At 40.7% G+C, this 27822-nt stretch overlaps 1 protein-coding gene across 1 annotated transcript in view; it reads right to left on the reverse strand.

Annotated features, from left to right (window-relative positions):
- Positions 1-3231: 3231 nt before the first annotated feature.
- Positions 3232-27822, reverse strand: part of KNL1 (kinetochore scaffold 1) — a 31492-nt gene continuing 6901 nt past the window's right edge. Inside the window, exons 6-26 of the mRNA XM_083453272.1 lie at positions 26604-26650; positions 26458-26494; positions 25578-25615; positions 23779-23831; positions 18849-22442; positions 18360-18498; positions 16709-16776; positions 16289-16384; positions 15745-15860; positions 13679-13769; positions 12175-12291; positions 11117-11204; positions 10379-10462; positions 9868-9907; positions 9653-9754; positions 8820-8920; positions 7650-7718; positions 7205-7314; positions 6077-6195; positions 4199-4321; positions 3232-4092 (exon numbers count right to left, since the gene is read on the reverse strand). Coding sequence (XP_083309398.1) covers positions 3978-4092; positions 4199-4321; positions 6077-6195; positions 7205-7314; positions 7650-7718; positions 8820-8920; positions 9653-9754; positions 9868-9907; positions 10379-10462; positions 11117-11204; positions 12175-12291; positions 13679-13769; positions 15745-15860; positions 16289-16384; positions 16709-16776; positions 18360-18498; positions 18849-22442; positions 23779-23831; positions 25578-25615; positions 26458-26494; positions 26604-26650 — 5347 coding nt within the window. The 3' untranslated portion in view covers positions 3232-3977. The remainder of the gene's footprint in view (positions 4093-4198; positions 4322-6076; positions 6196-7204; positions 7315-7649; positions 7719-8819; positions 8921-9652; positions 9755-9867; positions 9908-10378; positions 10463-11116; positions 11205-12174; positions 12292-13678; positions 13770-15744; positions 15861-16288; positions 16385-16708; positions 16777-18359; positions 18499-18848; positions 22443-23778; positions 23832-25577; positions 25616-26457; positions 26495-26603; positions 26651-27822) is intronic.

The following is a 27822-nucleotide window of genomic DNA, read 5'->3' on the forward strand; positions in this document are numbered from 1 at the left end:
TGCTCCTTCTGGGGTAATTTGTCTAGGAGGGCCATCTTGAACAAAATATGGGGGGGAGGTAAGCCCTGCCCTACATAATCACACGATGCAGTGCATGCACACCATTTGAATCATAGCTGTCAACTTTTCCCTTTTCTTGCAAGGAATCCTATTCAGAATAAGGGAATTTCCCTTTAAAAAAGGGAAACGTTAACAGCTATGATTTGAATGGCAATACCCATCAACGTTGGGAGGCCCAGCTCCCTCTGATATTTTTTATTGTGGGGCAAAGACCCCTCGGCCCCTAGGAGTTGGCTCCTATGAGTTTGTCCACCTTTGGTCCCGACCCTGCATTCATCTAGATGCAGATGTGCATCCTAGATGCTGTCAGCATGGGATAGATAGCACCCACACCTCAGAATGGCTTCGACTGGCCAGCTAAACCAGGTGAGAGTAGCCAATGGGTATCAAAACCTCAGTTAGTTAGACTTCCCTGCATGTGAAGACAGGCTGAGAATGGGGGTCTTGTATGAGCAGCCCAGGACCTCTGTATGCATTGCCCAGGCTTGCGCCCTGGGGAAGTCACTTCGGTGCTGCTAATACAGCAGTTTGACTTCACCCCCAGAGACACACTCCATTGTCTTTCCAGACAAATGGATGCCAACATTCATCCTGATCGACTCTTGCCAGGTGACAACAATGGTGGTGGGATTGCTGTGAGATCCAAATTTTGCAGTGAGGGTATATAGAGAGACTTATTAATGGGACATGGGTGGCGCTGTGGGTTAAAGCCTCAGCGCCTAGGGCTTGCCGATCGAAAGGTCGGCGGTTCGAATCCCCGCGGCGGGGTGCGCTCCCGTTGTTCGGTCCCAGCGCCTGCCAACCTAGCAGTTCGAAAGCACTCTCGGGTGCAAGTAGATAAATAGGGACCGCTTACTAGCGGGAAGGTAAACGGCGTTTCCGTGTGCGGCTCTGGCTCGCCAGAGCAGCGATATCACGCTGGCCACGTGACCCGGAAGTGTCTTCGGACAGCGCTGGCCCCCGGCCTCTTTGAGTGAGATGGGCGCACAACCCTAGAGTCTGTCAAGACTGGCCCATACGGGCAGGGGTACCTTTACCTTTTTATTAACGGGAAACTTGATTTACACTGGATTTTTTTAAACTGCCAATTTAAACCAATCCACCCTGCTATCATCTGGAACAGATAGCCAAGCAGATGCAATGGGCTACTCTAATAAACAAATATACACTACAGTTCCAACCAACAACTTTCCATTTTAATTAGCCAGTAAAACAAATGGGAATTTGAAAGCTGTCAAAAACTTGCAGCAGGAGTGCCCTCTGACGGTGAAGCACAGCCATAACATCAAAACAGTAGGGTTTCCTAGTCCCATGTAACCCCCATAGGAACCCTTTATGTCTTATCCTGGTGCACAAGAAGCCTCTAAGGCCCTCCCAATGACATTTGCTTTCCTAAGGGATCTGTGCAATAGTGTATGCATGTACTCTCTACCTTCCGAGTAGGGGGCTGATCCATGGGAGTGACACAAGAAGGAACCAGAGGAGGTGGTACCAAGAGCACTCGCTCAAAAATCTCAGTGAACCCATGGGCCTAAGGTGGTTGGCATTTGCTTTATTCAATTCTACATGGCTCTTCTACCAATAGTAATTGTTTCGTCAGAAAAAGCTAACTACGTAGAACAGCCACTATAGCACTGAAAAAGCAGCTACAGGTTGGGGAACTTTTATAACAGCATAGTGCTAACTTGAGGCAATTATTAATCAACTGCAAACTTCTTTAAAAATGAACTGAAGCAACGAGATATCTGTTCTACTTTCATTAATAAATGTTATCAAGTGATTACTGATTGAGTAAATTTGATAGATGCAGAAATTAATGAGGCAGAGCCAGGAACCCCCCTTTCATCTGCTCAGCCCAGTGCAACCCCAGCAAGGCTCAGTAGTCAAGAAAGCAGAGGACCAGAAGGTGCAGTTGCTTTGGCTTGTCTCTGGGAGGCAAGCAGTGTAATATTCCAGTGATCCCTAGCTGGTTAGAGGCTGGTCTGCTTCTCTTTGGTTTTGCAGCCTCAGTTGATTGTCAGTTGGAACAGTCATGACTTGGACTCCACAATTAATGCCTTTGTGCTAGTAGAGGTATACAGAGCAACAGGGCAACTTTCAGTTGCTGAAGACCAAGGATGCAGACAAGGTGCTTGGCAAACACCAGCTGACCACCTGTCAAAAACCAGGCATTTGCAGCTTATTTCATCTAATAAGAAGGGGATGTCTGGCCAAGAGTTGTAAGCACCTCCTTCAGAGAAGTGGTGTTAACCTCCTTAAACAAAATGGTAATTAAGCACTCCTAAAAAAACCTAGCTGGACCCAGAAAATATAAATGATAGCTGGTTGCTAACCTCTCCTTTCTGAGCAAGGAGCTTGAGCAAGTGGTTGCTAGTCTGGTTTATGGTGTTCAGATACCTAATTGTTAATGGGCAGTATAAAATGGTATACAGTGGTACCTCAGGTTACATACGCTTCAGGTTACAGACTCCGCTAACCCAGAAATAGTGCTTCAGGTTAAGAACTTTGCTTCAGGATAAGAACAGAAATCGTGCTCCGGCGGCGCAGCGGCAGCAGGAGGCCCCATTAGCTAAAGTGGTGCTTCAGGTTAAGAACAGTGTCAGGTTAAGAACGGACCTCCAGAACGAATTAAGTACTTAACCTGAAGTACCACTGCATGCTGTTCTTTTTAAGCATACACTTTGGCCTCATCTTGTCTGTGAAATAACATTTATTTTTCTTATTTTGTGAGGTTATTAAATTGAAAGGGAGAGTAGAATGAATCTTTTCATCCAAAAAATTCAGAATTTTTCTGAAACAGTTCTAGAAAGTTAAACAAGGAATAGGTTGTCAAAACAAGTTATTTTACCACAACCACCACATTATAGAAAGGAAAAGCAGGGAGAAATGAGCACAATACCATGATTAATATAACTTACAATCTTTTTAGAAATCTTCTTAGAACTGAATGTGTAATATTTTGCATTTATTCCATTGATGTTTTCTAATGAGTAATTTGTTTTTTCAGTCTTTTTATATGAAACCATTTTTGAAGGAGAGGAAAGACAAACAGCAAAAACAAAATTGTCCCAACAGTTTAAAGGATTTAAAACACACACACACAACACCAAAGTAAATAGTGGATTTAGTGTTGGCAGCATTACTTTAACTTACAAGTCACCACTAAGACAATTTTTTTTAGTGTAGGTGGGTTTATTATACTTCCCCCATTAACAAAGAGTAACAAAATTAAAAAACCTAAACAATTCAAAAAGCAATAAAAATGCTATACTTTACACATATACATACATCGTCCAGAAACTAGAGATCACAGTGGAGAAAATATGAATGCCTTATTATAATAATATAAGCTTTGTAGATATGAGATTCAACCACATCTATCTGAATAATTTAAAAATCTTAACAGTCAGACTGGACTAGTGACGATGGCAGCCAAATAATTCAGTCAACAGAAGCATGGATGCACCAATACTCACTTCATTACAAGTCCGAAACATTGGGTGGCACACCTACTTTTCTATGTGAAATGTTTTAATTTTTGTAGTTGTAATTAATCAATCTTGGAGCAACTTTCTAAAAATAGAACTTCTTTATTTTTGTAGGGGTCAAAAGCTACTGCTAGCCATTAATACACATGTAGGCCTTGGAAGATACACATCACTGCAGTACTTGACCTATGAAATTGAACTAACGACTGCAGCAGAATTACAACATCAGTTTTGCAGTAAAATTAATTTATCAGAAATTAAGAGTAGCCTTAAAAAGTGCTAGAAAACAACAACAGAACTATGCAATATCCCTTAGCTATACACTTTTCAGTAGGCAAAAAGGACTAAGTGGTGATCCTTACTAAGAAAATAAGCAAAGATTTGACTACTGAATGATTGCTCATTCCACCCCACCTCCCCGCTGCTCTGCTATCTTTGGACTGAAGGACCCTGGAGCAGATTACGATGAATGTGATTGACCATTCTCTTCAAGTAGTTGGCTCCCACTGGAACACTGGATAAAACAACAGAAATTTCCTCTTGGCTGTGAAGAGAAAATGCATACATATGAGGATCAAATAAAGGAAAACCTTCCCATAAAACTATAGTAAAAATTATTGCTCTCACACCTTCTGTTTTATTTTACTCACTTAAGTTTGCCGGTGCATTTTGGAATGGTGAAAGCTATTGGGGACGAAGGATAGCTGGCAGATAAAGACAGTTCAACTTCAAACTTTGCAAATGATACAGAACTGGAGAATAAGAGCTTCACTCTACGTAGAAAACAAAATATAGATACAGTCATACCTCATGTTGCATCCGCTTCAAGTTACATGTTTTCGTGTTGCGTCCCGCAGCAACCCGGAAGTACCAGAACGGGTTACTTCCAGGTTTCGCCACTCGCGCATGCACAGAAGCACTAAATCGCACTGTGCATGTGCGCAGATGCGGCACTTCGGCTTACGTCAGTTCCATGTTACGGACAGGCCTCCAGAATGGATCCCGTGCATAACACGAGGTTCCACTGTCCAAAGAATTATTTGTGTTGTGCCTCAGTAACTGTTGAATGTTTTAAAAAATTGTCCAGTAGCACCTCAGAGACCAGCTAAGTTTGCTCTGGGTATAAGCTTTCGTGTGCATGCACACATAAGTATTCTACATGAAACAGTTGGGAGAGGTAATCAGTTTGCATGATATTTATGTTCTATTTCTCCCTTTCATCAAATCTAGGTGATGCACTGATATTTAAACAGTTATTTAAAGGGCACAGTGAGAGCTAATAAACTGATGATGAACACAGACAGGGTTGAAGTACTGTGGGTAGATGGAATGGACCATGGTGGAGGCATTCAGGTTGGTAACTCAGGGATATACAGTATTTGAATCCAGCTTTGCTGTTGGGATCACAATGCGATAGTTTTGCCTTTGACTTCCTTTTTCCAATTCCAGATTATGCCTGTGCCGCCTCCTGGAATAAAACGACCTTCCTATCTACCTATGCTTCAATAAAAATTCAGGCTTGATTAGTAACAATTCAGGCTGACTTTGAAAAGTCTTCAGAACTTTAAGTGGTCCAGAATACAGCAGCTAGATTGTGAACAGGGACCTTCCATTGCAAACATTACATCAGCTCTTAAAGACCTTCATAGAGCCCCTGCTTGCTGCCAAGGCCAATTGAAGCAGCTGGGTTTTGACTTGTAAAGGCCTAAAACACCTAGTCCAAGCCACCTGGATGACTGTTTGCTCCCTCCGTGAATCTACCTTCATTTAAGGCCATTTTCTGGGTACCCCTGCCCTCTGAGATTAGGTGGCTAGCTACTACAGAGGGGACCCTTTTTATGATTGCACCCAGCCTGCAGAACCCCCTGTCAGGGAGATCCACTCTTTCTTGTTATCTTTTAGGTGTCAGGCAGCCCATCTTGTTTTGACAAGGCTCTTTTTTGTTTAGAAGTTGCTTTAACTTGGTTTTGTTTCATCTTTCGCTCTGGAAGTACAATGTTTTAATTTGGTTCTGCTCTTTTATTTATCATGTTTTAGCTGAACTGCTGTTCATGCAATGCATTTTAAATACAGTCATACCTCATGTTACATTTGCTTCATGATACGTTTTTTCAGGTTGTGTCCCACGGCGACCCGGTTACTTTCGGGTTTCGCTGCGCACGCATGTGCAGCGAATCGCAACCTGCGCCTGCGCAGACGTGCCGCTGCGGGTTGCGTTCTGCTCATGTTGTGAACGGGCCTCCGGAATGAATCCTGTTCACAACCAGAGGTACCACTGCACTGTATATTTTAAGATACTTCATTCCTTGCTTGCTATCTTGAGTACTATATAGGGGGAAATGGCTTTTTAAAATCCTGCTGAGGTGAAACACACCAGAATTTTGTGCTATAAGTATTAAATTCTTGCCAGAAAGATTTTGGAAGGATTGTAACACACCCTCTACCAATCCTAACTTTTACACCAATCCTAACTTGTACACCAAAGAAATACATTTAGAGAACTAGAATAGACTTTTTTAAGCATTTACTTTGTATCGTTCACATCTGTCTTCAGCAGATTGAATTTTCCACCCCATCTGTTTAGATAATCGATCTCTTCTCCTAGAAGTTCACAACGACTCACCACAAGAGAAATGTCACGCAGCACCTGATTGGAGAATTAGAGTAAGTAATGATGACAACTTAGGTCCCAGATTTCCTGAGATAGGATGGGAAGAAAGGTATGCCACTCCTCTTCTACATTTTCTTTGCAGCAAGAAGGAGGATGTGTGCAAACCTTCTCCGGACACAAAGCAACATTAACTAGACCAGGGGTCAGCAACCTTTTCCAGCTGTGGGCCAATCCACTGTCCCTCAGACCATGTGGTGGGGCCAGACCATTTTTTTTTGGGGTGGTGGTGGTGGTGAACGAATTCCTATGCCCCACAAATAACCCAGAGATACATTTTAAATAAAAGGACACATTCTACTCATGTAAAAACACACTGATTCCCGGACCGTACACAGGCCGGATTGAGAAGGTGATTGGGCTGCATATGGCCCCCGGGCCTTAGGCTGCCTACCCCTGAACTAGACCATTGACTTTTACCTATTCTATAATTTTGTCATTTATTTGCATTCCTATACTTTTAAAGTTACACTCAATGTAATCACTTTATAAATTGCTTTTCTACCCTAGAAAAGGGCCATCAAATGCAGAAAAACAATAAAGCAAATCACAACACAAATTCTTTGGGCACGATTCACCTAATCAGCCTTATCAGTGGAAACTCTGCAAGGACTTTTGCTTACACAACAGGGCTTCCCCCTTCTTCCTCCGCAATTGGCTTGTGGGGAGGGGTTGGGAGAACTCCCAGAACTGCGCACAGGGGGAGGAGGGGGGGATTGTTCCATCTGGCAAGCTGCAATGATTGGAAGAGTGTGGTGCTGAATTCCATTCATTCTTCACAGCCTCCATTAAGTGTCACTACAGTGTCACTAAAGCAGGTGAAAAAGTTCTGCTGGGAAGCTACTTCCACCTAGAATTGCTCCAAAATGTATAGACTTTCCTGTACTTCTGGATCTTCTTTGTTGACTCTTCCAAGCAATAAAAGCAGCATAGAACAAATTATAGCAACATTTTAAAAAACCTTTTTTGCTTTTCATTGTTAAGTTACCTGATAAAGATGATGCACTGTTGAGCATTTTTCCTTCAATGAACTCTGACTGTTTATAAACTGGAAGATGAGTCTATGTACTAGTTTTGAAGATGGCAAAGCCTTTGCTTCTGTATAGGACAACAAAGAAACAACAAACTCTGTCTTAGGTTTAAGTTATATTCAAGTCATTTCATTCTATTCAACTCATGGATGATTTTGAATGCCTTCAAAATCTTGAAGGCATTTGATGCTTAGTTTGATTTAATTGCTTTGCTTTTTGCTTCACACTGGGAATTTCATTGTTAGTTGAAAATTTTATTTGAGAAAAAGGAAGGTTCTTCACAGAAGACTGCTTTCCATATTTTCTTGAAGTTTAGCAATACTTTTCACAAGAGAAGCTGGAAAATGCAGATCTCCTTCCAGAAAAAAAATATCACAGAAGCAAAATGCTTCAAAGCCTTACCATCCAACAGTGATTCGAGGTTCACACCAACAATATTCACGCAGAACCTGTTGCTGAAAACAGCACCATCTGTGAGAAAGCAGACGCAATATAAGTTCTATGATTCTATTTCAGAATGATGTCTAGTTTTCACTGAGATGGTCAACCTGTGTCTTCATATAGGTCAGAATTCAAATAAATAAATCATTCTGCACAAAAAACCTGCATGTCAGGGTCCAGCCTTTGCCATGATGTGCAGGATTCAGTGTGGGGAGATGTATATATATAAATACTTTTTTGTATAGTGGAATATTCAACCATGCAAGTCCCTCCCTGCTGCTTACAATACCATTGTACCGAAGATACAATTCTGCAGACTTTTGTGCAAAGATCCACGCTCCATTTCTCACTGATCTGCTTGATGATCTGATTTTGCAGTCACCAAGAGTGGGAACTGCTAGGATGAGACCTAGTGACCCCTAGTCATCTATATGAGGTCCTGCTCCCAAGCTCTACCCCTGCAAACTCCTCAAACATTGAGGAAAGTTCCCTGTACAGTGACATGGCAAAGAGTTACTGACCCAAATTTGGAGCAGTGAATGGTAACACAATTTTGTAAGGTGATTAGAGCCAGCAGCTCTGTATGGAGGATTTCAGACAAGGGACAGAAGCTAGTGAAGAGATCACTGTCTGTTCCTTCTACACTATACTCCCTACTGTGCTTCACTTGGTTATCTACCACCAACTGTGGGAAGGAATCAGATTTATTTTAATATTTAAATTTTGTTATGTTGTAAACTGGCTTGGAAGAATTTGGATCCTGAATAGTTGTAGGAATAATTGTAATAAATATTAAATACCTGTAATCTAGGTAGCCCAAACACTGGTTTACCACTTTAGAGAGCTAAATTTATGTCACTCGATAAAATTGAAGACCAAATGCCTTTTCAGTCTGCATGCTTTTTTTTTTACAGCTCAGTTCTTATCAAATTAATCAGTTTTGCCTGTAGTCTGCTTTAGTGTTTTTCTAGCTTTTAAAAAAAATCACGTTATGATGTTTGTGAGCAGACCTGAGTTCTTTTGGGACCTCTTGGCAGGAGTAAAATATCAAAAAACACATCTAGAGTAGGTAGTGGTGCTTTTATAGTGCTTCATATAGCAGATACAGTTTTTAGTATTTTTGCAACTCACCTACAGGGCACCCAAGGCTGAGAGTGAGCTCAACAGAATCATAAAGGAAGGTGAAAACAGCCTGGTGATCATTCCACTCTTTTATTGCCCACTCAGAGAAACTACAAACAGAAAAAGTTATAAAAAATGAATTCACCAAAAGACAATGGGAAGGATAGTGCATGTACAGTTATTGGGCACTTCGTAAGAATACTACCTTAATTATTTTTTTTTAATTGGGGTTCAGTAGTCATGAACTACTTTATCTAAAACATCTGTCCCCTTTGCAAGTTGAAAAACCTATATATTTTTCCCTCTCACACTAAGCTGACTAGAGCAGGTACCTTCAACCTTTTCAGACCTCGGACCCACTTTTAAACAAAACATGTATTTAGGGACCCATTTCTTAATCTTTTTGAGCCACACAGACCATACGCAACAAAGGATTAAAGAAGGAAAGGGGGAAACTATGCTTGTGTGTGCCCACTTGTTCTTTTTACTTAGAATATAGATGTTAAATGTAATTACTTGTAAATGCTTTCCCCAAGCAGTCATTCCTATAAGGACCATGCTATCCTGTTTGAAGGTGAAAAGGAATGTTGAAACAATTTGGTTATACTCTAGAGCAAGGATAGGAAACCTGTGGCCCTCCAGATTTTCTGGGACTACAACTCTCATCAGCCCCAACCAACATGGCCAGCATCTGGAAACCATGGTTTTCCCACTCCTGCTCTGATTGCCAGCTCATGGGGACAAAATTAGAAGATACCACTGATGTCACATAAACATAGACAATATATTACTTGAATTGGATTCCCTTCACAGCAAGATATTAATTGACTGAATTTACTTACTTGTATTTCTTCATAAGTTCCTGACATCTGTTTGCATACTCCTTGAGATGGCTTATTTCAGAAGCTCTCTGTTTCTTTTTATCTCTGATATTCGATTGCTCTCTGAAGGAGTACAACAAAAGTGCAACGCATTTGCTAAATACCCTGAATAGTATTAAAGCCAAGAGTTTTTCATAACACATAAATACATGTCAAACACTAATGCTTAATTCTACCTTTGAAGTGCCTCCTCTTTGGCTCTGTAGTTTTCCAGCTCTAAGAAATGAGAAAATACACAGTAAGAGTCAAAATGTTGATGAAAAGCATTAACTGTTTATTCTGTCTGATTAAGCAGGTCTAGTCCTCAACACGCTATTAGGTTTATTCTCCAAGGCCAAATGGTGTTCTATGAAATTCCTACGTGGATGTAATTTGTATAGGATTGAGTGAATTCTACATATAGGATATTGTATATGAAGAACCTATAGGTGTTCCGTTCACAGCATGTACAGTACATGCACTGAAAAGATGCAGCCAATCAAAGCTTTCCAGAGCTCATACATGTAGTAGATCAGTCAAAACAGCCCCAAGTACAGGAAAATATCTGTCAGAAATGGCAGGGCGGAAAGATGCATTCTACAACTCAGGTTAGTAAAAAGATCTGGAGACTATATAATAAACACAGCCACAGCAATTTCAGTGTCCTAACAGCCTTCTGTATCATGCAGCTCAAAACAGCTCCAGTACCTCTCTCAGTGTCTCTCATCTTAGACTTGTATTCTGCCATGGCACCATTGACATCTGGCTCAGACTCTTCCAATGCAGAAGTTTCTAAAATTAAGCAGTGTTTTATAAGAACATTCACTTCAAAAATGCTATACATATACTCCGGTCAACTTAGCAGGAAATACAACCTTTGAAATTATGCTCCCAACTTTGAGTTTCAGGTATATTCCCAAAAATGATATATTTGTGGTTTGAGATTGGCTTTGCTCTACGCTTTTGGTACACAGTTGAGAACATTCAAAGACTTATTGTTTCAAGTCATGCTCACTGATTTGACAGGATAGTGAGAAAAAGAGAAAACTCTATATTAGTTATCTTTCTACAGACATCCTACAACAAAGGCCAGTGGACATTGTAAATCACCACAGTAGAACATTTTACTTCCTGTGAGGCTCAATTTTCTAAAAAAAGCAGTTCATCCATTTACATATAGACTAATAACATGCTGACTGTATCCACAAAAGCTTCAGAAGCCAAATAATTTCCATTGTCTAAGAGGACTTCTTCTAAGTCGCCTGTTTCTCTGCATGGCTCTTAGCTTATTAGTCCTATGATCTTAATGTGTATAAGAATGTTGATTTCTTTTTGACACCAAAGTATGCCCAAATTATGTCAACAGGGGTGTTGTTTTTTATTTTTTGCTTTCTTTAGTCTGCAAAGAAATCGGCTTAACTGGAAAAGTAATTTTTGAGACTGTACCTGTTTCCAGAGCAAGAAGACAGCTGTCCATTTCCTTTATAAGTTCTTCTACTTTAGCCAGTCTTGACTGTAGTTTTTCCCACTGAAGCTTAAAGGTAAAAATGTGGTTAATTGTTTATTATTAGTAGTAATATAATATGTAAAATATGGTTAGATTCTATTTTAGCAAGCAAATATTATTAAAGGGCATTTCTGGCTACTAAATAAAACCAGTTTTTTAAAAAACATTTATCTATTACATATATTTCCTAATGGTCTTTTCACCAAAGGATGGGCTCTGGCCCACAGAAGCTGTTTCAGCAACATGACAAAAGTAGGTATCCCAGACTTTTTATTGGGCCCCAAATGAAATCAGTTTACAGTATCAGATTAAAACACGCAGGAGAGAACACCAGAGTGACTATGCCTTTTTACTGATTTGTAGGGGAGAAGGACTAGAATAGAGACAGTTTAGTACACTAGATGAACTGCTATATTTTGATGCAGGGTCTTGTTCAAGTAGGGAATCCGCTCACTATGTAGCCTTTATCTCAAAGTCTAAACCTATACGTTAGTAAACAAAAATAAGAATTATAAAGAATACTACAAACAAGCAGATCCACCGAACAGGATTATATGTTTTAGCCATAGAGCTAAAAGTTACATTGAAACTATCTTTTCCCGCTGCTTTCCAAACTAAGATACACAACTCCTCTAGCACCCATGCTATTTCCCCATTTTATTCCATAATATAAATGTGAAGCTAAATCCAGGAACCAAACTGTGTTTAAGGACATGAGGAAATAAGACAACCTCTCTCATATGCAGCAGTTACAGTGTTGGACTTTTAAACAGAGACACTTTGGTACAAATCCTTGTTTAGGCATGAAGCTCACCTTGGGCGAGCCCTCATCTCTCAGCCTAACATATCTCATAGTTGTTGTGAGGAAAAAAATCAGGATAGTCCTTTGTAGAATGCCCAGAACTCATTGGAAGGAGAGCAGGATGCAAAAAGGAAGACATCTCTATACATGGAAAGGCAGCCAAGTATTACCTCACTGGTTACCTCAAAAATTTACCTGTCCATTTTGCACCAGTTTTCTATATAATGTTGCTTTTCCTTTGTGAGCAAGAACTTTACTCTTCTTGAGGAAACTGGATTTCATTTCGCGTAGCCCTTCTCCAAAGCGTTTCAGCTGCAGTGAAATGGAATACATTAGCAGAATAAGGGAACTGGAAGTGAACATGATAGTTTTATTTTATTTTTTAATGACAGAACCTCAAGTGCACCTTGGTTGGCAGTGGGAAGCACCTCAAAGGCAAGTTGTCCCAGGAAACACCTTCTTTCCCCACCCTCATGTGTTGCTTGTCTGTTCACCAACTGCAAATTTAAGTTCTTTATGGAGGTGTCCCTAGAGTAAGTTGATTCACCCTTCATTTGCAATGTGTAGTTTGGCCCTTGGTGCATGTCTGCAACAGATCTCTCTCTGTGTGTGCTCATTATTTGTATAAGAATATACCACAAAACTAGTTTATGCAGACAACACCCCATTTGATTAAAAGTACTCTTCAATGCCACAGATCTAGATTTTATTGCATTATTCCTCCCTCCACCAACTAAACAGCCATTTTTTCAGTGTTTTATTATACTGATTTAGAAACATCACTGAGAAACCATCTCCTCTTACATTAGCCTGACCACTTTGTACAATATATTGCAGAGGCCTATACCATCTCCTCTTACATTAGCCTGACCACTTTGTACAATATATTGCAGAGGCCTATACTGTATCCCACTGGTGACCACGGTATGGTTGATGAGACAAAAGAGCAGCTTCCAATGCCCAAATTGTGGTATACCCTTCCTGTGAGATCCAATTGGCTCCTTTCCACTAACTGACTGAAAGTTTACTTTTCTGGCAACCATTGGTCTTTCATTTTGTAATGTTTTGATCTGCCAAGCCTGCTTCTGCCTTTACATTGTTTTATTTCTATTACAGTTGTACGTCGGGTTAAGTACTTAATTCGTTCCGGAGGTCCTTTCTGAACCTGAAGCACCACTTTAGCTAATGGGGCCTCCTGCCGCCGCCCGATTTCTGTTCTCATCCTGAAGCAAAGTTCTTAACCCGAGGTACTATTTCTGGGTTAGCAGAGTCTGTAACCTGTAGCGTCTGTAACCTGAAGCGTATGTAACCCGAGGTACCACTGTGCAGTGGTACCTCAGTTTTCGAGGGTCTCAGAAGCCGAACATTTCAGTTTTCGAATGCCAAAAACCCGGAAGTAATTGCTTCTGTTTTCAAATGCACCTCGGAAGTTGAACGGCTTCCACTGCATGTTTCCCAATTTTTCCAATTGAACTTGCAGCCAGCCCTTTGTGCCTCAGTTTTCGAAGTTGAACTTCCTAAACAGATTACGTTTGAGAACCGAGGTACCACTGTATGGGATTGTTATTTTTAATTGTTGCAAACTGCCATGAGAGATGCAAATGCATTAGAAGTCTGTGCTTTCTAAACAAACAAACAAACAAACAAACAAACAAACAAGCAAACATTTAATTATTCAGAATGAGTCAGCTTCCCATACCTCCTCATCCGAACAGGTTCTCATTACTCCCCATAGACTTTTGTTCACATTCACCAGAAGTTTATGCTGGTATTCTGCATACAATTTTAATCTGAAATATTAATTATAAATAATGATTGTAATAATTATATTGTGCAATTTTTCTAGAAAAAGAGGTGCCAGAACTCACCATGAATGCCTCCCTTGTTCTCTTAGAATGGCAATGGTGCCCACCTAAGAGGTGCCAGAACTGAGTTCGAGTGAGTTCCGGCTTGAAAAAAAGCCCTGGTTATATATAACATTTTAATATATTATAATATTAGCATTCTGATGTGCTTCTATCTTAAGAGAATAAGCAGCGCCTTCAAATGACCTGTGATTCTGGCATGGAATATATTCTGCTCTTCATAGATTTTAATGTTGAAACTATTCTAAGCTAACATTTCTGAGAACATAATTTCATTGGGCAAGCACTTGTGACCAACTTGGTGTTTCCTGCTTGGCAGGGGGTTGGACTCGATGGCCCTTGTGGCCTCTTCCAACTCTATGATTCTATGAACTCCTCGACACTTTAGCGACAGAATACTGGACTAGATGGTCCTTTTGTCTCATCCAGCAGGATTTGTCCTATTTAGAGATTATGTGCACTGGAGTACAGTATGCTGTTGACAGCATCCAATCCAATCCAGAACTTTAAACTACGCAGGAACACATTGGCTAGGATCCAAAAAGCCCCATCTGTGTCACTTGGATATCCTCTGTTTCTTTTTCTGACTCCAGCTAATTCTGCTGTGTCAGAGGTCACTGGAGGGTTTTCAGGTGTCTCTAAAAAGGGGCCTGAGGTGCCCTAATGCAGACGTAGCAGCACCTCATATGGGCCTTTCACTCTCACTGCTTAAGGGTTTTTGAGCTATCTGTATGAACCCTTACAAGCTCTTACAGGAAAATATACCTCAATGAGGTTTAGCTGCTGTAGAACATGATGATCTACTACCTAGCCACATATTTCACCTACATTTAATTCAGCTCACTTTGACCTCCAATCATATTTAACTACTGGGCTCCCTTCATCATAATCAAAGGCACCTTATATCTAGAGATGGAAGTAATGTACTTTATCACATCTGTCTTTGTTCTGCACATGTTCACCATTAAGCCCCATTTCCGTGAAAATTTAAAACCTTAATTTGTTTCATAACTAAAAACAACAACATTTTAGTAAATAAACAAATGTTAGGTTTGTAATATGGTGAACTGAGGGATGCCTCTTAGTTCTTTTCTTGTTCAGTTTTATTCTAATTTGAACAGCTAGAAAACACAGCTCCTTCTACACAGGTTGAAAATATTTGTGAAAATGCTCCAGGAAGCAGCCATATATTATTATGTGTATAATTATTCCTAAATAATTGTAGTGGTGTGTGTGTGTGTGTGTGTGCGCGCGTGTGCGTGTAAGTGTAACAGTGGTACCAATGTTGACAGCCTCCTTTTTTCTGTACAATTACCCTGGAAGAGGCAACATTTAATGAATGACATTCAGTTGCTTCTTAGAGCATTTCTTGAAGTATAGTGAATCAGCCAAGTTTGTTCTAAAAGGTAGAGTAAATTAAATCCTCCAGCATCTCTACCTAGATCACATCGTTCTTCATTCACTTCTTTTCTGTATACATATGTAAACAATAAAACAATTGTGGAAGCGTTTCTACTGGGGCGGGCGGGCGGGGAGATAACCATTTATAGTTGCCTGGTTTTTTATCACCAATTTCAATCTCTTCCAGTTAATAAGAGGGTTCAGATAACACATATGGCCACTGTATCCCAGAAAATTGGGAACAAAGGGTGGGAGGGAGGAAAGGCTAAATATGGAAGAGCAAAAATGTCATGCAAAAATGTGCTTGCATTCTCCAGCATACTTGTAAGGCGCACAGACAACTTCAATATCCGCATTTAAAAGAGCTTGTGAAATTCCCAGCAAAAATGTCATGCAAACCCTATTGAAGAGATCAGCTTATATCAATGATAACACACATCTGACAGAAGTTGCAGTAATCAAAAATATACTCTATGAACAAAATTTGCAAGCATCTTACTCTTCTATTATCTTGTAGAGAGCTTGGCAATCTTCTTTGTAAATTTGGAACTTGGGACAGTAAATGTACTCGTTCAAAAACTCATCTTCCGGGGTAAGAGCTGTGTTAACTGCATGCTATAGAGAGGAAAATAAAAGTCAACAGGGGTTCATATATTTAAGAGTCCAAAAGACATGACGTATATTCAAATAGAAGAATTACAGCCAGTTGTTAAGTGTGTCTTTATTGCTGCAGGGGTTCTGAAAAGACCAGAGGCTTTTTAAATTGCCCAAGAGCAAGAAAGACAAAAGCAAACTTTGGCCAAGCTCATGGTTAATGAAGCTGTCGCCGACTGTAACGGTTGTATGAAGAGTTACAAACGCACATACAAGTACTAATGGATCTCAGTTAACATATGGTACAAGTCATCACCAAGCTCATTCTGAAACTGAAGCAAAAAGTCAAGAAGAGTTGATGAGTCTATATAGTGTGGGTCTTGTAACAATTTCCAACCACATATTTTACATATGTCATTAAATGTAGATCTGTATGTTTGTATACTTACTTTGGGCGAGACCAAACTCTGGTGAGGAGAGTGTATCACATCAACTTGGAGGAGTGTGAAAAATTCACCGACTGTGATAGTACCATCCTGCAGTTTCTGAAAATGAAGTGTTCACACATAGCTACTTAAAATAGTCTTAGTATTGCCTGAGGTTCTAGATCAAAAACAAACACAAATCATAATGCCAAGATTAAAATGATAAATAAAAAGCAGCCTCAGCAGAAACAACACAAACACAACAAACAGCAGTAACATTCAGAGGCGTCTGGTAATGGAGATAAGACTATCTGAATATGTCTTAAATTACACATCTAAAATGGAAGCCAGCTGGATCTCACTAGGGGTGTTATTCTATAACTGCAGCAATAAACACAATGTTCACAGAAAAGAGAATTAAAGGGCTTTAAGCTTCTTACATACCTCCTTCAAATTTTGGTCACAAATAATGTTCGTGAGAAGCGGAATCTCCATTTCACTATTTTGCTGAACTAGGAGAAAAACAGACATGCTAAACAAGAAATTTTGTCCCAATTATATACAGAACCCACAACATATCAATGTTAAGTAAAGGCCACTTCAGTCTAGACTAGTGGTCTGAAGTGATTTATTATATTTGATTTAGGATTGTGATCTTTGTTAGATCAAGTCCTGGTGATCTTTGAGATCTTAATAATGAAGTGCCTGTAACCGAGTAGATCTGCACCCCCAATTCAAAATATGGAGGTTTATAAAATAAAAAAAATACAAATAGTGTAGTTAATAACAAAATGCTGTTCTCAAAATACTAGAAGCATTAAAAATGTTATGTAAAATCTTTAGATGATTCAAATACTATTGAAGGCAGATTACACGCAGCAGCTCCTGATGCTCTGACCAATGCTGAGAACAGGGTGCCTTTTCCTTTGGTTCTAAATCTCAGGGCAATTGGCAGTTGGAACAGTTTTTTCCGGGGGAGGGGAGAGAAGAGCAGCTCTTTGCAGTTGCTCATTTCTGACCAATAGCCAGAGCCAGGCTAGTTTCCCCCTTGCCATTATGTTCCTCCTGGCAGAGAGAGGAGGCACCATCCAATAGCCTTCTGCAGACAGTTTAATACATGGGTATCTTCTAGAGTTTACCAAAACAATATGCAGCAATGCCAGAGAGTTTTCAACAGCACCGGACAAGTTTAGGGTGGATCAACCATCAGTTAAGGATCAATCTATCAATAGTGATTAACCCTAAAAGCTAAGAACATAAGCTTCTTATTAGTGTCAATAGACTTCCATAAATACTGGGGCAAATAGCCTATCTATATTCATCATACCCTGTGTGTGGGCTTGCTGGCTCTTTTTGAAAACAGAACACTGAAGGAGATGGACTTCTAGTCTTAGTCAGCAAGGCAACTGTCTTCTTAGCAGTGCCATAGGAAGAAAGGGTAAATTGTGGTAAGAGCATGACTGAAAACTGTATGAGAGCAGAGGACCTGGCACTTTTTTCAATTACAGCTTCCCACCTTGAAGAAGCATCTCAGAGGAGACTCTAATCAGAGGTGATGGTTTGGATTCCAAGTAGGTTAAGTAAGTTTACAGGATATTTTTTTACTGGCTTAATTCACCACGACAGCTATCTGCACCCACTCAAAAGTTTCACCAGAGGGTTGGAGTGGGTGGGGCAGGGATACAGGGCTGCTGAGAAAGGAAAATTGCCCCAAACTAAGTAGACCTCAATTCACTGTCCTTTCCTCCAGCAGCTTCTTGCTCTAAGATATTGTTGAAATGCGGGGGGGGGGGGGGGGGAGAGTCTACCTGGACTTGCAAAAGTAGAACAGTAACCTGAAGAAGCAAGACTATGCATATGGGCACAAATCAGGTATAATCTTTTGACAAGTTATTTTGAGAAATTCCATTGAAACCCTTAGATGACACTAAATACAAAAAAGTGTCTCATTTAGACGCTTATCTATCCTATTTGCATAGGTGTGCTTGTGAAGTCATTCATTCCTGAATACCTCTATTACATACAAGATACTGTAGTGTTCTTTACTGATTGAATTAGTTGAAATCAATATAATCAGATAAGAAGGAATTCTTACTAGAGAAGTCTGTATCAGCCTTAACCGAATCCAAAGAGCTGCTGTTGATGCTTTGCTTCTTTTCCATATTTGTAGCTAATAGGTGGGCAACATTTTCACCTTCCTGTGTTTCATGAGCTAACATTGTGCTGGAGAGGGGCTAAAATAATAATTAAAAAAAATTATTCAATAAAAGTTAAATTAGCAAGATTATTTTGTTGATACAGCAACTCAACTATTTCTTTGTTTGCTGTGGATCACCAAATATTTGAAAGACCAGCTGATTTTTTAAAAATGTTATTTCTTACCCACCCTTCAGGAGCACAGCACTACAACTGAAAGAATAATCAGTTGCCCCAAGCCACTTAATGAATTTATAGCTACTATACCATTTCAGCTTCCTTTAGGATAAAACCCACTGTTAAATATGTACTTTGTTCATTAATTCATAGGTGATTTTACAGACTCAAGAAAATGTGACCAAGTGCCAAAGAATCATCTTAAACCCACCTGCTTTAACTCTACTGCATCATTCCAGCCCTCGTCCGTCTTGCGCTTCTTTTCCTGCTGAAGTTTCTCATCATCTTGATTCCAAGATCTTCTCTTCCTGTTACTTGTTTCAAATACTCCAAGCAGACAGCCCTCATTATCAGCAAGCTCCTTTTCATTCATCAGCTTTTCTGGCACTTCACAACCTAAAGACTCATCAAAATCCATTTCACCTACACATGCAGGAAGCAGTTCTTCATCTATATAATGAGATGGACTCAAGTTGGGGGTAACTTTGTCCAGGGATCTCCTGAGAAACTGAGTGATTTTTGAACCTTGAGTTTCTACCTTCTCTTCTGATCTGGCACCAATATATTCTACATTAGAAACAGTAGGCTTCCTTTTATTTGGCAGTTTAGGTGGGAAGATACCCAGGGCTGATTTTTTCATCTTACAGCTATCGTTCCACATGGCATTTAAGGGCACAGAGAGAGGAGCAACATCTGTAAAATCATTGTTGGTCCACTCATTAGAAGCAGTAGGAATATTAGATACTTTTTTTACATCTTCTCTCAACTCCAAATGATCAGCTGGCTTCACTGCCATTTGGGGCAATTCTTTCCCAATGTCTTGAGAGGGTAGGAAAAGTTCAGACTTCTTCCCATTATCATTAAGCTTTGAACAATCACTGACAACATCAGATAGTTTAGACAGAAGGATTGGTTCCTCCTCTGAAGTAACGTTATTGATGGGAGGAGGGTCCATGTTATTATCTTTTGCAGTGCTACTCCAGTCATACAACACAGTATCACATTTTTTAGTTATTTTATCAACTGGAAAAGCCTCTGTTTCTCCAGCAAACCTACCAACCTGTCTTGACTGAGACAACTTTCTTGGATCATCATTCAGGCTCTTGAATTCAGCAGTTGACATGCACATTCTCTCTGTGTTTGATTCAACAGCAGTTTCCTCATGTAACTTTGTATATGACGCAGACATTTTAACTGGAAATGTAAAATCATTTTTTTCACAATATCCATCATTCAGTGTAGATTCTTTTGCAAAATCAGCGTTAAATGTGCGGGATTCCAGCTGTTTCTCTTGGGTTTTCAAAAAGTTCTGCTGTTCTGGGTCAATTTCCAGAGCTATAGGTAACGTCACACTGGCAGGTGAATTGCATTTTTGAGAGATATCATTGTCAATTTGGGCATCGTGTTTCCCCCCATAACTGAAATGGGGAAATTCAGAGCTAGATTTTGTCCGAGAATGAAAACATTGATTTTTAACACCATTCACCTCCATGTTCTCACTGCCTAAAAATCCAAAAGCCTTTTCTTCTGACCTTGTGGAGGACTTTGGTCTTTGTTTCTCAGCATCACATGGATAGTTAGGGTCGTAAGTGATAACTGCTTGATTTCTAGTAGCTTCTATATCTTGCAATGTCCCCCTACATGTAGGGAAAGGTACATTACCTAAATTCTGTCTTAAGTTTTTAGTTAGCATTTCTTGTTTCTCAGGTGCCTCCAGGCTCCCATTAACAGCACTAGGTGGCAGGATTGTGACTTCTGTGCCATCCTGGTAAAATGCAAATGCATCAGTCTTATTGGGATGGCCTAAGAGCTTAGCTTGGCTAGCTGGCTGGCAGTACATGGATGTTCTGCTGTCAAATGGCATTGTCTGCCTTTTAATCATTTCTGTGCCAGCCACACCTAATGTTGCAATTTGATCTGACGAGGGTTCCCTTCCAGCATCCATTTCCAGCTTCATCACATTCCAAGGCAAGTTTCCCTTAGGGTTTTTAGTAATGGCATAAGATCCTGCAATGTTCATATCATCCTGATGAAATTGTACATGGGGGGAGTTTTCTGACTGGGAGATGTTATCAACATTTACAGTTATTGTATGGCACTTTGTCATCTCCATTTCATTATCATGTAGGGCAAGAACAGTATTATCTGTAACTGAGCCCGGTATTGTGGTATTGCTCATCTCTTGCTGCGGCAAAGACTTGAAACATCTGTTTAAAAATGCACTCGATATGGGTTTTGTTATTTCCATTGAGTTATTACACATTATCGTTTTATTTGCAGGAACAAAAGTAGTGGATTTCGTTATTGCTGCATCACTGCTGTGTGTGGACATACTGTTTTTATCTACCGGAGCTGAGGACAGTACTTGAGTAGCTACCTTGGCCCATGGGATAATAATATCACTATTTACTGACACTGTATGGCTCCTCATAAACGTCATCTCATTGTCTTTATCCAAGCAACACATGGTCTCTTCCTTGGCTGAACTTGATCGAATCACCTTGTCCATCTCTTTTTTCTTCAACCGCAAAGGGTTGAAACCAGTATCTTCTTGAGATGTACTGATTATGTGACTTATAGGCTTAGTTACTTCCATGCCGTCATTGTGCATATACATAATCGTTTTACCTTCTGGAAAAGCTGTGGACTTGCTTATTGCCATGTTACTGCTAAATACAGACATGTTGGTACTCCCTGCAGGTATCCGTGATTGTACTAGAGGAGCTTCCTCTACTGCCATTGTAAGGCTCTTGGTAAACTCCATTTCATTGTCTTCACTCTGGGGAAATACAAGAGTTTTGTCACAAGCTGGTCCGGTTACATTAGTTGATCCCTCCTCACTTTGTTTTTGCATAGCTTGGGCACCAGCAGCTTTTACAGGTTGATCTATTATGGTTGTTATGGCTTTAGTCTCATCCATGTTGTTATGATAAACAGTTTTATCCAAAGGTTGTAAGGAGGGCACTTGAGATGTTCTTTCACACTGCTGTATATCATACTGCGCTGCTACTGTACAGCTCTTGGTAAACTCCATTTCATTGTCTTCACTCAGGGAAAATAAAACTGTCTTATCTAATAGAGTTATACCTTTCTTACCAATTCCCATTTCTTGAGATGGCATATCTTGGAATCCAGCAGCATTTGTAGGATTATCTATTAAGTATGTGGGTTTAGTTATTTCCATGTCCTCACCAAATCCAAATATAGAAGTTTTATCTGCAGAATTTAAGGATGCTGCATTGTTTAAAACCCCACTTTTTCTATTAGTGTTACCATGCAGAACAGGCATAGAAGTAACAGATCCAAAGGGCATAGAAAATGGAATAGTTCCCTGATAACAAGACACTGAGGCATCACTGCTAGCATTTTTTATGCTAACACCTCCTTCATTAACGTTTGCATAGTTCTGCCTGTTAGCGGGTCTTCCAAAATCTGTGTTCTTGCTATTTCCACCTTCTAAGTAGGTATATACATTCTCCTTTGAAGGGCACACATTTCTTTCTGAAGCCTCTGAAGCAATGGGTGAAGGAAATAGTTTAGTGGACTTCAAGCTTTTCAAGAAATCATCAAAATTTATTTTGTTTGTGTTTTCAGTGTTTGTCTTCTGTTGAGACAAACAGGACTCATTCCCCTTTGTAGCGCAGCTATTAAAACTGAGATCATTCATTTGTATAACTTCTTGTTTCAATTCAGTGGCATGCTTAATTATTATAGTGTGACCAGACGTCATATCCATTTCATTTTCATCTGAGAAGAGGAGCGTCCTATCCATTTTGCTCCATTCTTGCTTGTTGTTTACGTTATCCTATAAAAAAAAGAAAAAGAAACAAACTGTTTACTGAAACTGATGTACAGGCAGTGACCACTTTAGGCACGTCCAACTGACATGTGACTGCCAAAACGCACATCCTTTTGGAGGGGAGGAATGGGGGTGGAACGGGCTTATGCATGTTCCACTGATGGGTGTGGGGGCCAGGAATGAAGCCCCCATGCAAAATGGTTGCTGCCTATACAGTGGTACCTCAGGTTAAGTACTCAATTCGTTCCGGAGGTCCGTTCTTAACCTGAAGCACCACTTTAGCTAATGGGGCCTCCTGCTGCTGCTGCGCCGCCGGAGCACAATTTCTGTTCTCATCCTGAAGCAAAGTTCTTAACCTGAAGCACTATTTCTGGGTTAGCGGAGTCTGTAACCTGAAGCGTATGTAACCCGAGGTACCACTGTATTTAACTTCTAAGCACATTTAACCTAACTTTCAGATACCAAAATGGTAAGGCCAGCTTACACTACTGACTAGTTAAACAAACAATGCAAAGATTGGGGGCAGGGAGGAACCAGGTCTTCTAAAGTAAATAAGCACAGTCATACCTCAGGTTGAAGTAGCTTCGGGATAAGTATTTTCAGGTTGCGCTCCGCGGCGACCCGGAAGTAACGGACCGTGTTACTTCCTGGTTTTGCCGCTCGTGCAGACGCTCAAAATGACATCACGTGCATGCACGGAAGCAGCGAATCGCGACCCATGGGCTGCGTTCGCTTCAGGATGCAAACGGGGCTCTGGAACAGACCCCGTTCGCATCCACTGTATTCTTCAGTGTGTTGCTCTTCATTTTGCTAACAGCAGTCTTTGCCAACCTGGTGTCCTCCAGATGTTAGACCAGAAGGCCCATCAACCTCAGCCACCATGGCATCATTGAAGTTGTAGTTGAACAACATGGGGGGTGGGCAGGCCCAAGAACATCTGATTGATGAAAGCTAGCATACAGAATTTTATACTTGAGTGAGGCGGGCGGCGGCATGACAGGCCTGAAAGGAGCCCTTTCTCGCTGCTGGTCCCCCTGCCACCGCCCGCTTCTCACAAGGACACTGTGGTGCTCTCAACCGCGGCTCCTATGCCTGCCCTTGCGAGCGGCAGAGGTGGTGGTGGAGAAACGAGCAGCCTGAAAGCAGCCCCTTTGGGCTGCTTGTTCTTCCTCTGCCACTGCCGCCGCCACCACCAGGTTTGTGGTGTGGTGAACCAGCTTATACTCGAGTCATTAAGTTTTCCCAGTTTTTTGTGCTAAAATTAGGTGCCTCGGCTTATATTCGGATCAGCTTATACTCGAGTATATATGGTATTATGTTAGAGGAACAAATGTATTTTTACCTCCAATTGTTGCAAAGGTGTCCTGATGGGAGCATGAAGTAAGGTGTTCATCCCTTTTGAGAAGGAAAAAAAATATCAAAAAATTGTTTATTTGCGCAACAGACATTCTGAAGCCAAAGTATTGGCTGGTTAGTTCAAATTAATGCATGAATTTCAGACCTACCATGCTTCCTGGCTTTTCTTGCCACCTGGGGGTTGCTAGGTCATAGGAGCCATAACTGCCACAATTATTCTATCAGACTCCAGACTGGGGTGGCTGACCAAGAGATCTTGTGTGTGCCTCCATCAAGGTTTGTCCATTTTTTTTAAAGAACCAATTATTCCCATGCTGTGAATCCAAACTTTTTTTGGCCTAACTCTACCTCAGAGCCACATAATTTCGTCCATTTTTTTAAAAAAATATTTCTTTTACTGATGAAAAAGATCACAAAAACTTTGCGCAAAGTAAAAACTGGCCATTTTCACTTTGGCCCTTGGAGAATTTACCATGACCTGGAAAAGGTTAGCCCTAGTAGCCCTAACACGCCCCTCCCAGCTACTTCATGTCTGCCTAGGCCTGGGCGATGTAGAGATACATTGAGCAGGACTGGTATGAGGAGCAGACTGTGATGGCTTTTTACTGCTTTACCCAGCAGTATATTGCGGGTGACACTGACACCACTTCTGAGTCCCTCTGCTACCAGCACCGCTTTCAACATTCGGCCGCTGGTAGCAGAGGGACTCAAGCAGCTGCAGTTTCACCTGTGATATACTGCCAGGTGAAGCTGCCATCGCTCTGCCCCTCACACTGCAGAGAAAGGAGTATCACTGGGACAATACAGCTTGTTCCTTTCTCGGCTTCTTTGGGCTGCTATCGCACCCCCCCCCCCAGCTGAGTGAGCCCCAGTGCGAGCTGGAGAGGCGTGGAGCTCACTCAGCTGGAGGGCCCTGCCACCCCCCAGCTAAGCCTCGCAAAGAAGCCCTGAGGTCCCTCCTGCTCGCAAGCAGCAGGGACATCGGGACTTGCTCAGCTGCGGGGCAGGAGCAGAACAGGGGAATCCCCACTTATGTGTTTAGGTGATGTGAACAGTGGTCCAGAATGGAACCCCCACATAAATGAGGACTCACTTGTATCACACACAGGAGAGCTGCAGAAAGAAGGTGGTCAAGGGAGCTGTGGACTCAAAAAGGTTGAAAACCACTGCTTCAGGGTGCAAACCAACTTCCCACTGGTGTGGTTTTACAGAGAAGTAGAGTCACTGCTGCATCCACACCCACCTAGTCTGCTCTCAGTGGCCATGGTGAAAGGAAGGGCAGGATCAGGTCTGATCCTTGTGTCAGCTCCAGGCTTGTGCATCAGTAAGGTCTTATCAGGCCCAATGCCATCACATGATGGCAGCAAAACCAGCTCAGGACCCATTGGAACCTGGGCCAGGTCAAACCCACCTTCTCTCTCAGACTATCTGGTTTTGAGACTTTCTGCTGGCCCCCACCAACAGGGATACTGCCAGTAGCGAAGGTACACTTCCACCCAATCCAAATCTTTCACAGTCTGGTAAAAGGGGCACTGGTGTTGGATTGCTGTTCTAATCCAAAATCGACAATGTCTTCATCCTTCACAGCAGCTGGACTGTTTAGTTCTCCCAGCAATCAAACTTTCTATGTCACCACATGGGATCTGAGGCTTTACTGCACAAATTAAGTACGATCTATGTCACTTCCAAGTAGCAAATATATTTACAAAACCATATCATACAAAATTTTAATATATTATTAAAAAGCAGCGGATATTTAAAGGTAATTGCTGTTTTCATACGTACCAGTGATATTACACAGGTCAGCCTCCAGTTCTGCATTCCTTAAAAAGGCAGTAACAATAAATCATAACTTGATTTAATTTATATCAAAGATTATCTCAACAGGAAAACTAGCAATTAACAGAACTATAACTGCTGGAATTATAGCACTACTTCTATTATACTATGACCCTGTTACATGCACTTTAATTGAAATCCAAGGCACCATTAAGATCAATTACAAATGTAGTTATCAGTTAAATCACTCTTCCAGCTCTAAAGGCATGTAATAAAGTTTCCTATGCAGTAGGAGTCAATCCTTCTCACATTGTCAAGTCAATCATTCTCACATTGTCTATTGGAATATACCAGCATGCCATGAGAAAGCAATAGACTGAGTAGCCCAATCACTCCAGAGGTAGAATTTACGCCCTCAGAGGAGGCTGACTATTGCCATCTTGCACACTCTAGGAACAAACCCTATCAGGTGGAATTTCAGTCCATGAAAAATGATTTCCCATTTACCAGAAGTTTAGGATACACTGCATTAAGCAATCAACACTGGTAGAAGTATTATATGACTGGAAATCATGTCTCAGACTACAGTGGTACCTTGGTACTTAAACTTAATCCGTTCCGGAAGTCCGTTCTTAAACCAAAGTGTTCTTAAACCAAGGCGTGCTTTCCCATACCAGCAGGGGACTCAATTTACAAATCGAACACACTCAACAGGAAGCGAAACGTTCTTATTCCAAGGCAAAGTTCACAAACCAAAACACCTACTTCCGGGTTTGCAGTGTTCTTAATCCAAGTTGTTCATAAACTAAGCTGTTCTTAAACCAAGGTACCACTGTACTTTAAAACGGAGAAATCTGTTCAATTAGGCAATTCATTTCAGGCTTACTGATTAAATGTGTCTTGGTTCTTCGCTGTTGCTGTTCCTAAAATTAAACAAAAAACATCATGAAAGAAACATCAACATTGATGTTGGTGAATGTAATAAGGCTCTCGTTATCATCCCAAAACATAAAAATGATCAAAAGTTCTCACCGGTATGGTCCGATACCTCAGTGGTTGGAGGATCTGATGGGAAGATGCTAAAACACACAGACAAAGGGAATTACAATTTTACTAACTTGGAAATATTTGCTGTAAAGAAAACAAACATTCATATTATTTATTTATTTAATTTCTATACCGTCCTATACCCGAAGGTCTCAGGGCAGTTCAAATACATAAAATCAAAATACAACAACCCAATAAAAAAAACCACCCTAAATAAAACCCTATATGTGCACCGACTTTGATTTTGTCACAGCTCAGGATACAAGGAGTCCCTTGCATTCATGCAAAGTTGGAACTAAAGTATGCTATTGGGAGAGTGCACAAGTTAATTGTGGATAGAGCAGTTAGCTTTTATAACATAAAAGTTTTAAAACTTGATTTAACCTTTTATAATTGACAGGCTGAGTTTTTGGCCCTTTCTTAAAACGTATCCATTCATTTGCTTTTAATTCCTAGCTTGGTTGTAATGTATTGTTGGATTCAGTCATTTGTATCTTGGTGTGTTTTCTTACACTACAATCCACATATTAAAATGCATTATATTCATATATTGTGAACTGGTCTGTTATGATTTAAATGAAGAGCAGTACATAAATGTTTTAAATAATTAAAAACAGTTCTCTCCCCTTGCTTCTCACAACCCTGGGAGATGGATCATGCTAAACGCGAGAATGAATGGCACAGTATGAACCTGGGTCTCCCAGTCCTAGGCTGACCCTAATCACTAAGCCATGCTAGCATAAAATAATAAAATTGTGTTTCTATTTTTGTGCTTAGAAACTGTCTCCATTCCACAAATAGCACTACAGTGGTGCCCCGCAAGACGAATGCCTCGCAAGACGGAAAACCCGCTAGACGAAAGGGTTTTCCGTTTTGGAGGTGCTTCGCAAGACGAATTTCTCTATGGGCTTGCTTTGCAAGACGAAAATGTCTTGCGATTCCTGGGGGTTTTTTTCTGCTCCCCACCCCCTTTTTCTAAGGCACTAAGCTGCTAATAGCCTTTTAGCAGCTAATCCGCTAATCCCTTAAGCCTTTAATAGCCGCTAATAGCCGCTAAACCGCTAATAGCGCTAATCCACTAATGGGCTTGCTTCGCAAGACGAAAAAAGCCGCTAGACGAAGAGACTCACGGAACGGATTCTTTTCATCTTGCGAGGCACCACTGTATTTAGTATATTCTGACAATAGCAAAAAATCTGCAATG

This window comes from Podarcis tiliguerta, assembly GCF_965153285.1.
Source record: "Podarcis tiliguerta genome assembly, chromosome: 1".
In the NCBI taxonomy this organism is placed as follows: Eukaryota; Metazoa; Chordata; class Lepidosauria; order Squamata; family Lacertidae; genus Podarcis; species Podarcis tiliguerta.